At 45.5% G+C, this 13,345-nt stretch overlaps 1 protein-coding gene across 2 annotated transcripts in view; it reads right to left on the bottom strand.

The window, feature by feature from the left end:
* camk1b (calcium/calmodulin-dependent protein kinase Ib) overlaps positions 1-13,345 on the bottom strand; it is a 216,418-nt gene that overhangs the window by 26,696 nt on the left and 176,377 nt on the right. For both annotated transcript variants that reach the window (XM_028824645.2, XM_028824644.2), the window contains exons 4-5: positions 9,472-9,546; positions 351-489 (exon numbers count right to left, since the gene is read on the bottom strand). In XM_028824645.2, the coding sequence (XP_028680478.1) occupies positions 351-489; positions 9,472-9,546 (214 nt within the window). The remainder of the gene's footprint in view (positions 1-350; positions 490-9,471; positions 9,547-13,345) is intronic.

Here is a 13,345-nt window from a genome sequence, read left to right as displayed (position 1 = left end):
CATGTGGTTATCTAAACCAGGGAGGCTGCCACCTAGTGTATTGGGGAAGAAAATGTCCCAAATAAATTGTCTGCCCCGGTCCTTTAGTCATACTGGCATCCCGGCCGGGTAAGGATACACGTTCAGTCCCGGCCAGGATGCCAGTTCCTGCCAGCCATCCATTACAGTATTTATTATGTATTGAGTCTAAGTAAAAGTGGCACTGGGTGGGCTCATAATGGTCCTCAACATTAGGCAGCTTTGATATTTTCATACCAAAGTCACTCAGGGGTCTGCAGATATTATTATAAAGTGGAATGTGCTTTGATACAAAAAAAATAAATCTGTAACGGTAAGCAGGAAATACGCACCTTCAGGTCTCTGTGGACAATCCCCATGTCATGCAGGTACTTCACGGCGTCCAGGATCTGCTGAATCAGCTTGCTGGCGTCCTTCTCGGTGTAGAAACCTTTTTCCACGATCCTGTCGAAAAGCTCGCCCCCCGAGACCCTAGGCAGGAAGGAGATGGGAACAGAGATAGTGAGAAGGACAAGCGCACCATGGCCAGTAGCACACAGCATCACCACTTCTTATGGTGATGATCAAGCTGCAGTGCTGCACACGCTGTGGGTTTATAACGTCAGCACTGTCACGTGTGTACAGAGTGCCATGAAATGCAATACAACACGTCGCCCACCGCACCTCAACATCTCTGTTTGACACGTATGAGCCCACAGAGCCATCCCTCTATTTTCACATTATATAGCGCCTTGCATGGCTACACCCAAAAGTCCTTGACACGCATTCTAACTTAAACAACAAAACACACTCATTAATCAAATCCATCTTTTTATAAAGAGAAGAGTTTCTCAACCCTTGGGGTGTCACGACCCACTTTTTGCCACACAATCCCCTTTAGAGGACTGGGAACTGAGGGCGATCGTGAAAGACCACCACCCCCCCCCCCTTTCGTGAATTCGGAGCAATCGTGACAGTACGGGTGGGCACCTGGCTGAATTGAGGACAGTCGTAAGCATGGGGAGAGGGGGTCCCCATTGGTCAATCGAGCACGGTCAAGAGAGTGGCGGCAATCACCACAGTAGTTTAGAGAGTGGCGAGCCCCCCGTGAGCCACTGTGCAACCCACCCATAGCCTGTCAGTCATTAATAACAGCAACTCAGAACCCACCAGCAGCAATCCACAACCCAAAAGGTGGATGGGACTGCTCCCAGCCACTGGCTTCCATTTGCCACAGGGCCATCTTAACATATGGGCACTGGCCGAGGGTCCCAGGTGCACAGGGGTCCATGATGTTTCTGATGCCTATGTATGTTTTTGTTTTGCTCCCAAATCAGGGGGGCCCAGTGCACTTCTTTACCTGGGGGGGACCTCTGATGCTGTTAACATGACCCTGCCAGTCCCCTGTCATCCTTACATCTTGCCAAGAGGTCATGACATCGTCCAGCTGGGATGATCCTCCATGGCACACAGAGCGGCACAGGGTGACGGCTAGTCGGGTGTTGCTGTGCCATTTTACAGGTGTCAAGAGATTTTGAACAACATTGCGGGATTGTGTGGTGAGGCTTTACACGGTCTGCACAGTTGGACAATGTGGCGAATGATGTGATATTACACTGTCTCTCTGTTTTCACATAAGTTCGCCATCCATGTTGGCTTAGTTTAGCTTTTTAGTATACGGCTGGCGGACTTCGATACTTGTGTGCAAACACGCAACGCAACCAGGAATTTGTAGCTTCTGGCCAATGTCCTCAGTTGTTTTTTTTTTTTTTGGTTTTGTTTTCTTTGAAGACCCAATCCTGCAATTTCCTCTTCCACTTAGTGGAGGGGTTGCTTGCCATGACCCACCCAGTCCATCCTCCGCCCCATACGCCAACAAGCACATGAACAGAACAACGGAGTCGCCTCCTGAGGGGTCAGTCCTGTCTCCTTTTCTCTTTACTCGGTACACCTCAGACTATAAATACAACTGGCCCACCCGTGACAGTTGGTACACATGCTGGAGTAGCAGCTAAACACCCAAAACGTACAGGGAACTACAAAATGGCAGGGGTTCCTGCAAAAGTAAATAAGTCCCTAGTTCCTGGAAAAAGTACCTGCAGTGGGAAAGTGAGAGGACCCTCTGATAGACTGGTGCCCTAACTGGGGCCATCTTAACGTATGGGCACAGTGGGCATTGGCTAGGGGCTTCAGGTGCCCATGATGTTTCTGATGCCCATGGATATTTCTGATGCTCATTGATGTTTCTGATGTCCATGGGTGTGTCTGATGCCCATGATGTTTCTGATGTCCATGTATGCTTCTGATGCCCATGCTGTTTCTGATGCCCATAGGTGTTTCTGATGCCCATTGATGTTTCTGATGTCCAAGCTGTTTCTAATGCCAATGGGTGTTTCTGATGCCCATGATGTTTCTGATGCCCATTGATGTTTCTGATGTCCATGTATGTTTCTGATGCCCATTGATGTTTCTGGTGCCCATGCTGCTTCTAATGCCCATGGGTGTTTCTGATGCCCATTGATGTTTCTGATGCCCATGGGTGTTTCCGATGCTCATTGATTTTTCTGATGTCCATGATGTTTCTGATCTCCATGGGTGTTTCTGATGCCCATTGATGTTTCTGGTGCCCATGCTGCTTCTAATGCCCATGGGTGTTTCTGATGCCCATTGATGTTTCTGATGCCCATGGGTGTTTCCGATGCTCATTGATTTTTCTGATGCCCATTGATGTTTTTGATGCCCATGGGTGTTTCCGATGCTCATTGATTTTTCTGATGTCCATGATGTTTCTGATGTCCATGGGTGTTTCTGATGCCCATTGATGTTTCTGATGCCCATGGGTGTTTCTGATGCCCATGGGTGTTTCTGATTTGCTATCAAAACAGGGTCCACAGTGCATAACTTTGCCCGGGTGCCTATGATGCTGTCAGCCCTAACTAAAGCTGAACCTCGTGCTAGTTAGACAGACTCGGTGCTCCAGTGATTTTGACAAATTAATAATTTACAGAAAAGGAGCAGCACTGGAAAGATCTGCCATTTATCTTTGTACTTTGGTTAGCCAGGAACGTTTGGGAGATGTGACGGATGACACCGTTAATGGAACTGGAATTGAGACGTTTCATTGATTTTCCCAAACTGAGCCTGAATGACTGCAATTATTTCTTTGGCCACAAGGTGGCATTCTGCCGCCACGTCCACTTAGCTGAGCTCCTCTCTGGTTGCGTTTTCAGAAAAAATTAAATTAAATCGTCACGATTCGCACACCCATTAGCAGCGGGAGGAGAAGCAGAATGAAATATGAAAAGGATGCAAGTCTTGAGTATCCCATCCTGGACTGGATCAGCCACGGATTATCAAACCTCAAGGTAGCACACGTTTGCTTTTGTGGGGTCCATCTGGCAGAACATTGCCGACTGCGTCTTCTCTTGTCTGAGTGCCTCACAAACACATTAGCAGTGCGTCCAGATAAAAAAAAAAGGTGCAGGACTCCTCACTGGGCCAGCCTGCCGCTGCAAAACGAAAGTTGAGTAGTGACCTCACCTGGTACAGGCGGCCGGACACCTTCTCTCTTCCTTACTATTATTAAGTTTTTCACAGCGAATGACTGCTGCTAGATGGTAGCAGAGGGTGGAAACGACGAATATAAACTTTAAGATGGCTCCTGCTTTGTACCTGATGATGCTGGGATGAGCCCCAGCCCACATCTACCATGATTTCGATAATTGGGTAAGAAAAATTAATCAATCCCTGAGAAGAGCAATTGGATTATTTAGATTCAAAAATCAATAGATGTGTATGTGTGATGGCCAATCTAACAGAGTGAGCTCATGAAGAAGTATTAAAAAGAAACAAAGAAGAGACAATTAAGGCAATGATGAAGAGCAGTAAGATGAGATGCTGACAAACCATTAGGCATGATTGACTTCAAAACAAAAAAAAAGGGAAACGGAGGTCAGAAGGTCAACCACGTGTCCTACTGGTGATCCACTGAGGAATGAGAGAACAACACATGAGGTCTTGAAGAAGGGTAGTGAGAGGCCACAAGCGTCACACGCGTTCAAATTCAGTAGGCCAGGACAAACTGGGTGCACAAAGCTGTAGGTAAGATGCAGGATGGGGGTCTACAAGCTCAAGAAGATGACATCCATAAGGTCGTGGAGAACCGTGGCACAGTCCTCACTAGCTGGTTCAGAATGACAGAAAGATATAAAAGCCAATATTCTGGTAGGCTGTGGTAAAATAACAATGAGGCCAGGGTGGTCTGCTAGGCCATAAAGAGTTGGGACCACATACACGTATGGGACTGTGAAGAAAAGTGGTATGCTACCCACAAAGTAAATAACCATGAACCTGCAGTAAGATGAGATGACCATGAGGTCATAGAGGCCTACAGGATGAGGTCATGGAGAGCTGTGACACGACACACAAGGCTGTGATAAACTAAGGCAGCAGGTGGGTTAAGATAACACATTAGACCACCGAGGCCTACAGGGGTGTGAGCTCATGGACTGTATAGCTGTGCTATGATATCCAGAAAGTGAAGGAGGACAACATAAAGTAGCAACACACACATTGAGGTGAATGATAGCAAAAAGGGAAGCTCTAGCAGGATATGAACTTATGGGGGGACTGTGACATCCAATCTATGGGGTCAAAAAGAACTGTGACCTCACACATATGGTACTGTGAAGAAGAGTGGCACGTTGTCCAGAAAGTCAAGGAGGACAACATAAAGTAGCAACACAGATCATGGTGAATGACAGCAAAACAGCAACGAGACTACAGGAAGCTGTAGCAGGACAAGAGGTTATGGGGGCCTGTGACATAAAGTCTGTGAGGTCAAACAGAATTGTGACCTCACAGTTATGGTACTGTGAAGAAGAGTGGTATGATATCCACAAAGTCAAAGAAGATGGCACGAGGAGATAAGTGAACCCATGAGACTGCAGTAAGCTGTGGTAAGGTAACCTCCAAGCCACGAAGGACTCTGGAACAGACTCATTCGGGTCACAAAGAGTTGTGACCACACACATATGGAACTGTAAAGAGTGGTATGCTACCCACAAAGTAAATACCCATGAACCTGTAGTAAGATGAGATGACCATGAGGTCATAGAGGCCTACAGGATGAGGTCATGGAGAGCTGTGACACGACACACAAGGCTGTGATAAACTGCAGCAGCAGGTGGGTTAAGATAACACATTAGACCACCGAGGCCTACAGGGGAGTGAGCTCATGGACTGTATAGCTGTGGTACAATATCCAGAAAGTGAAGGAGGACAACATAAAGTAGCAACACACACATCGAGGTGAATGACAGCAAAAAGGGAAACTCTAGCAGAATATGAGCTTATGGGGGGACTGTCACATCCAATCTATGGGGTCAAAAAGAACTGTGACCTCACACATATGGTACTGTGAAGAACAGTGGTATGAAATCCACAAAGTCAAGGAAGGTGGCACGAGGAGACAAGTGAACCCATGAGACTGCAGTAAGCTGTGGTAAGGTAACCTCCAAGCCATGGAGGACTCTGGAACAGACTCATTCGGGTCACAAAGAGTTGTGACCACACATATATGGGACTGTGAAGAAGAGTGGTATGCAACCCATAAAGTAAATACTCAAAAACCTGCTGTAAGATGAGATGAGATGACCATGAGGTCATAGAGGCCTACAGGGTGAGGCCAATGAGGTCATATACAGTTTTGACATGAGGAGGCAAGTGAAGTCGTGAGGCCATGGAGGACTGCAGCCTGGGGCCTTTGAGGTCGTGCAAACACAAGGCACTGTGGAGAACAGTGAATTGATATCCACCAAGTCAAGGAGGACTGCAAAGAAGAGTGGTATGACATCCACAAAATAAATACCCATGAGCCTCCAGTTAGATGGATTGAGATAGCAATGAGGTCATGGAGGCCTACAGGGTGGTGCCAATGATGTTATGAAGAAGTGTGGTATGATATCCACAAAGTCAAGGAGGATGGCATAAATTCACAATACACACTGTACGGAATGATGACAAAATTTAAAACAGCCATGACAGATGACGATTAGGCCATGGTGGAGAGTGGCATGAGGTGTTAGGGCCTTAAAGAGTTGTGACCGCATACGCACGGGACTGTGAAGAACATCGTAATGAGTAAGCAGACACCTGCAGTAAAGCTGTCTTAAGATAACCAACGAGGTCATGGAGGCCTACAGAGTGAGGTCATGAAGAGCTGTGACATGACGCACACAAAGCTGTGAGGAACTGCAGCATGATATCCTCAAAGTCATGGAAGACAACATGAGGAGAGAACTGAAGTCATTAAGAATTATAGGTAGGTACCTATGAGACTGCAGCAAACTGCAGCAAGGTAACCTTCAGGCTTGGAAGAGCATATGTAAGAGATCCATAAAGTCACAGAGGACGATACAAAGAGAAAATCGAGGTCAGGGAGAATTACGGAAAAAATGTCCATAGGACTACAGTACGCTGCGATAAAATAAAAATGAGACCATGAAATGAGGTCAGTGGAGGGAGCGCATAAACTGGTGACTCACGGGGGGAGACTTCTGAATTGAAGACAGGAACCCTTGACCAATGAATGATGGGGACGGGCAGGTCTCCAAGTCAAAAAATCAGTCCCATGAGTCTTTAGCTCTCCAGTTTAAGTGCTCGCTGATAATTCTGGAAGTAGTTCTTTAGCAATATTTTAGCAAAAAATAAAAAGCATACGTTTTGAACGACTTGAGCATACAACGGGCCAAAAGTCATGCGACACGAGTAACGTGTTTTTTTTTTTTCTTCTTCTCTATGGACGTTTTTTTACATCAATTGCTGTTATACGACGCTATATTGCCAGCTCTACCGTTTACCAAACGTTATAAACATTTATATATAAACGTTATAAATGGTTAATAAATGTTTACCATTTATCATTACTAATTTCAACGCTGAAGCAGCTCTCCACAGTCCGTCTCTGGCTGGAAAAAAGCTGTCTGAGGTTGAGCATTGATTGGATGGTGGCACTGCATTATTTGCATACGTGAGGATACACTAAATAGGAATTATGGTTAAAGATTTGGCTTTAAAAGATAATCATCATACCTCACTTACTATATGTTTGTCAATTTATTTTATTATGTTAAATGACATACCATTTGTTAAAGAGCCGCCTTAATAAGATTATAACGACATTGTCACCATCACGGTAAAGGGACATGTTTGGCGGTTGGAGGTTTAACTACTAGTACGGATTTTGCGAAATAAAAAAAAATCCTTAGGAAAACGTTAAACGCAATAAATAAACAGAGCCTGCTAATACCGTTTCAAGTGGAGGGGTTTAAGTACATCGGGGTCTTGTTCACGAGTGAGGGGAAAAGGGATAGTGAGATCAATTAGACCTATTAGACCTCAGTGCAGCATTTGGCACTCAGGTCAGACATGACATTCTACTGTCCAGAATGGAGAACATGCTGGGTATCCCTGGCACTGCCCTCCAGTGGTTCAGGTCCTACCTGACTGGTGAGGAAGGCAGGCTCTATTGTAGACACGGAGCTGGACAGTTTGACATCTGTGGCAGAGCGACGGGCGCTGAGCAGACTCCTGTCAATCATGGAGAATCCACTGCATCCACTAAACAGGATCATCTCCAGACAGAGGAGCAGCTTCAGCGACAGACTGCTGTCACCGTCCTGCTCCACTGACAGACTGAGGAGATCGTTCCTCCGCCACACTATGTGACTCTTCAATTCCACCCAGGGGGGTAAACGTTAACATTATTCAAAGTTATTGTCTGTTTTTACCTGCATTGTTATCACTCTTTAATTTAATATTTTTATTATCAGTATGCTGCTGCTGGGGTATGGGAATAATCATAATCTATCCATCTATCTATTTACTGTATACCCTGCCGTTCTTTCTTAAACTCTGTGAAGTGCCTTGAGCACTTCACCCGTAGTGGTGAAGAAGGAGCGGAGTCAGAAGGTCAAGCTCTCCATTTACCACTCGATCTATGTCCTTACTCTCACCTGTGGTCATGAACTTTGGATGATGACCAAAAGGACGAGAACGTGGTGTGATGGACAGCCGGCATCTCAACCCGGCCAGGGCTGCATAAAAGAGTGGAAGGACGGGTGGAAGGTAGATACTGTGGGACAATGCCTCCCCCAGGACACTAGATGGCAGCTTCCCCGGAACTGTAGTGGTACCCCGGTTTCCCGCAGGGCACCTGAGGACATGGAGTTCATTTATACAGCCCTGCTGGGTACCATGGGTGCCACCAGGGGAGGCTGTGAGGCAACGATGTGAGGTGAAATGCTCGCCTAGCCCGGAAGTTACTAGAAGGTCATGGAAGTACTTCCGGGCGGATTAAAGAACTGAATTCTCCATCTGACCCGGAAGTGCCGGCAGGTCACATGGACGGAAGAGCAGAAGCGCTTCCGGGTCAAGAAGTATATAAAGGACTGCTGAGAACCCAGCAAGCAAGCCAGAGTCGGGTGGAGGTGGACGAAGCTTGCTAGGAGGTGAGGAGGAGATATAAAGAGAGAGAATTGCGATTATTATTATTGATTTACTTGTGTTTATTGTGGCTGTGGTGCTTGGAGGCACTGAAAAGGAAGAAAAATACTTCTGAGTGCTTTTACCCTGTGTCCTGAGTGTCTGTCTGTTGGGTTTAAAGGGGCAACAGTGCCACCTAGCGTCCGCAGTGGGTACAAGTGAGCTTTCTCTACAAGTGTGGCTGGGCGCTCCCTTAGAGTTAAGGCGAAAAGAACAGACCTCCATTAGAAGCTCAGGGTAGAGACGCTGACCCTCAGTATCGAGAGGAACCGTTTCAGGTGGTTTGGGCATCTAATACGGATGCCATCAGGACACCCCTTGTGGAGGTTTGACAAGCATGACCAGCTGGGAGGAGACCCCAGGGAAGATCAAGGGCTTGCTATGGAGGATTATATCACCCATATGGCCTGAAAACACCATGGAATCCCACAATATGAGTTGGCAGGCGTGGCAGAGGGAAAAGGTCATATGGGCCTCTAAGACTATCCTGGTCTTGGATAAGTTGTGGAAAAGGTCTTGTAAACGGACATTGCTATAAGGAATCAACAATCCCCCTTGACATTTTTAAATTGTACATTCACGGTTTTGTACCCATACTTCCCTGTCCCCTGTCCTGGTTTCAATGTACAGGCCTGGCAGTGATGATTCTACTCAAAGCAAAAGGGATGGTGGGGCGCCATTTACAGTAGCAAAAACGCTCGAGCCGGCTGTGGGTACAACACGGGTCACTATTGACTCCTACATTTAAAATAATTTCTCGGCCACCATTACAAAGTTCATGGGGTCAGTAAGATATTAAAAGAAAATATCATTTCTGGGTGGCGTATTCCTTTACAAATCCAAGAAATGGCAGCAAAGTCTGAGCAAGCTATGGAGGACTGAAAACATGAATTTTAGGAAGGTGCAAGCTTTGCAATGAAAATAACTTACAGTTGCATGACCAGGTACAGATGTGTCTTGTTCTCAAAGATGTCCTCCAGTGAGACAATGTTGGCATGCTTGATCCTAGGCAAAAAAAAAAAAAAAAGACAAAGTGTCAGATTGCGAGGGTCCTGATAAAAACCAAGAGCCAGGCCTTTAATGAACTCTTGAGCACAACCATCAGCAGTGTGTCTGTCTGCAGAGAGAGTGACGTTGTCACTCGTCAACTAAAAAGCAACATTTTTAGTAATAAAATGCATTACATTTGCCATTCCAACAGATGGTGCATCACAAACATTAACACTGCTTTTACGAGTCCTGTACCAAATGGCATTTCACAGAGACACCAGCAGTACAGGGTGCACCGCAATCGTTAAAGCTTAGGTCTATATTGAATACTTAGAATTCAACCCATCTTTGGTGGGTAGCACTTTTAGCAAAGAAATACGTGTCTGTGTATCCATCCAGTTTCTATGTCTCTATCACTCCAACAAATGGCACTTCACAAACATGTAGAGTAATAAAATGTATTGCATTTGACACTCCAACAGATGGTGCATCACAAACATTTTTAGTAATAAAATGCATTGCATTTGCCATTCCAACAGAAGGTGCATCACAAATATTAACACCGCTTTTTATGAATCCCATACCAAATAGCACTTAATAGAGACATATGCATGACATGGTGCACTGTAAATGTTAATGCTGAGGTCTACGTTGATTACTTAAGATTACAACCCATCTTAGATGGGTTTACTTCTAGTAAAGGGATAAGTATCTGTGTGTCTGTGTAGGCGTCTGCATCTCCGTCATTCCAACAGATGGTACTTCACAAACATTTTTAGTAATTAAATGCATTACATTCGTCATTCCAACAGTTAGCACATCTCAAACATTAACACTGCTTTTGCTAATCCTATAGTAAAAAGCGTCTAACAGATATATACACATATTGCAAATGTCATTCCAACAGATGGTGCATCACAAACATTAAAACTGCTTTTGCAAGTCCCATACCACATGGCCACTAAAAGAGACACATGCAATCCATGGTGCACTGCAAACATTAACACTACTTTTTACGAATCCCATAACAAATAGCACTTAATAGAGACATATGCATCACATGGTGCACTGCACATGTTAACACTGAGGTCTACGTTGATTACTGAGATTTCAACGCATCGTAGACGGGTAGTACAGCTCGGAAAAGGATGAGTGTCTGTGTGTCCATCACGTTGCTATGTGTCTGTCATTACAAAAGATGACACATCACAGCCATTTTTCGTAATGAAATGCACTGTCTTTTTCATTACAACAGATGACGCATCACAAACATTAACACTGCTTTTACAAATCCCACACCAAATGGCATATCAGAGATACACGTGCATTGACTTTGTCATTCCAACAGGTGGTGTATCACATATATTAACACTCCCTTTATAAATTTAACAGACATATATATACACATTACATGGTGCACTACAGCGTTAACGCTGAGGTCTACATTGATTATTTATATTTCAACCTGCTTTAGACGGGTAGCACGACTGGCACAGCATACGTGCACAGCTCTATAAATTTTGCAAGTCATTCATTCAAAGCACTTTTAGGATGCTGCATATCAAAAAAGGCACAATATAAACTCCATAATACTAATAATGTCATAATGTGAGGGAAAAGCCTTTGGAAACAAAAGTGGGAAAGCAGCAAAGCAGCGCATGCCTATGCCAGCCTCACCAGTATCTTTAACTAGGGGCTCACCTCAGTGCCCTGCTATCTCCATTCACTCACTCAGCACTAAATAGTTAAAACTGGGAAGGACAGAAGCATCTAATATGGGCCATTTATATTTCATTATTATAGGAGGATGTTTAGTGAGCTCAAGGCTGCACTCCTCCCGCCTGTTTGTGTCAAAAAATCTATTTTTGGTCGTTGCTGGGCGAGCAAACCCTTTTTTTAGATCCCACACTGGATTTCTGAAGCGCTTCGCCACTCTAATCCATGCGCTGGGCTGCTGAACTTCCATAAATTTTCAATCAATTGCTTTACGCCGAGGTCCTATTCTGGGAGTGGTGTGACACGACACTTAAATGCGGGTTCGTATAGAGAGCAGACAGTAACATGGAGTCAGGGAATACCCCCAGGGTGGTCTCGGGATGGCAGGCACTTCTGCTCACGACGACTCCCTCTTTGAGATGTCCGTGCGTGAGCAGCAGATCCGCATCACCTACTGTCTGTTGCCCATACCCCACCCAAAGACTGGATTTCATCCTTTTCAATAAATGGAGAAACATCTTAGCTGCTTTAAGATTTGACCAGGTGGGTTACTGATAACAATCTGATAATCGACCAGCTGTTGTTCAGGGTGGTCCGCGTTGCTATGGTCTCTCAGATCCACTCTAAGATCAGACCCCATCTGACGGAGTATGCAGCACCACTCCTGGTCCAGGCTTTGGACTTGTCACGTCTTGGCATGTGTCACCAGGCCGCTGCAGATGATTCCAAATACAGTGGCTCCTCTGGTGTTTAACTAGGCGAGGTGGGCACACGTCACTCCCCTTTACAGACCCCAGCACTAGGGCTCCTTGTAGCAGCATATATTAAGTTCAAATCCTTGATGGTTGCCAAAAGGACTGTTAAATGGTGCGACTCAAACCACTTATGCCTGAACACCAGCAAAACCAAGCAGCTGGTGGTGGATTTTAGGAGGACCAGGCCCATCCTGGACCCTGTGATCATCAGAGGTGACTGTGCAGAGGGTGCAGACCTTTAAATACCTGGGAGTGCAGCTGGATGATAAACTGGACTGGACTGCCAATACTGATGCTCTGTGTAAGAGAGGACAGAGCCGACTATACTTCCTTAGAAGGCTGGCATCCTTCAACATCTGCAATAAGATGCTGCAGATGTTCTATCAGCCGGTTGCGGCGAACGCCCTCTTCTACGCGGTGGTGTGCTGGGGAGGCAGCATAAAGAAGACGGACGCCTCACGCCTGGACAAACTGGTGAGGAAGGTAGGCTCTATTGTAGGCACAGAGATGGACAGTTTGACATCTGTGGCAGAGCGATGGGCGCTGAGCAGACTCCTGTCAATCATGGAGAATCCACTGCATCCACTGAACAGGATCATCTCCAGACAGAGGAGCAGCTTCAGCCACAGACTGCTGTCACCGTCCTGCTCCACTGACAGACTGAGGAGATCGTTCCTCTGCCACACTATGTGACTCTTCAATTCTACCCGGGGGGGGTAAATGTTAACATTAAACAAAGTTATTGTCTGTCTGTATACCTGCATTGTTATCACTCTTTAATTTAATATTGTTATTATCAGTATGCTGCTGCTGGAGTATGGGAATTTAATAAAGTATCTATCTATCTATTTAATAGTGCCTTTCTTTTCTATCTATCTATTATATAGTGCCTTTCTTTTCTATCTATCCATCTATCTATTATATAGTGCCTTTCTTTTCTATTTATCTATCTAGCTAGCTAGCTATCTAATCCTGCCTACTATACTAAAATCAATCTATCTATCTATCTATTATATAGTGCCTTTCGTATCTATCTATCTATCTATCTATCAGAGTTGTCATTGGCTCAGCACCTATGTGTATGGAGGCAATTATAAGGCCCACGTCTCCTTGCCCAATGATGCCACCTCTGCGTGGTATCAAATCTCAATCTGAAACCCTTTTCGTGTGTAGCTCCAAGTTGGTAGAACAGGGAGCCCACCTCCATTTGAAAGTGCCGACTCCCTCGATGGGTTTAAGAAGCATTTGAAGACCCTCTTGGGGTCAGGGGTTCTTAACCTGAGGTCCGTGAACCCCTAGGGGGTCCGTGGATGGGTTTCAGGGGTTCCGTGAAGGTCAGATAA

This window comes from Erpetoichthys calabaricus, chromosome 18 (genome assembly GCF_900747795.2).
Source record: "Erpetoichthys calabaricus chromosome 18, fErpCal1.3, whole genome shotgun sequence".
Classification (NCBI taxonomy): domain Eukaryota; kingdom Metazoa; phylum Chordata; class Cladistia; order Polypteriformes; family Polypteridae; genus Erpetoichthys; species Erpetoichthys calabaricus.
Note: the sequence above shows the minus strand (reverse complement) of the source record. Positions and strands in the feature narration are given on the sequence as shown.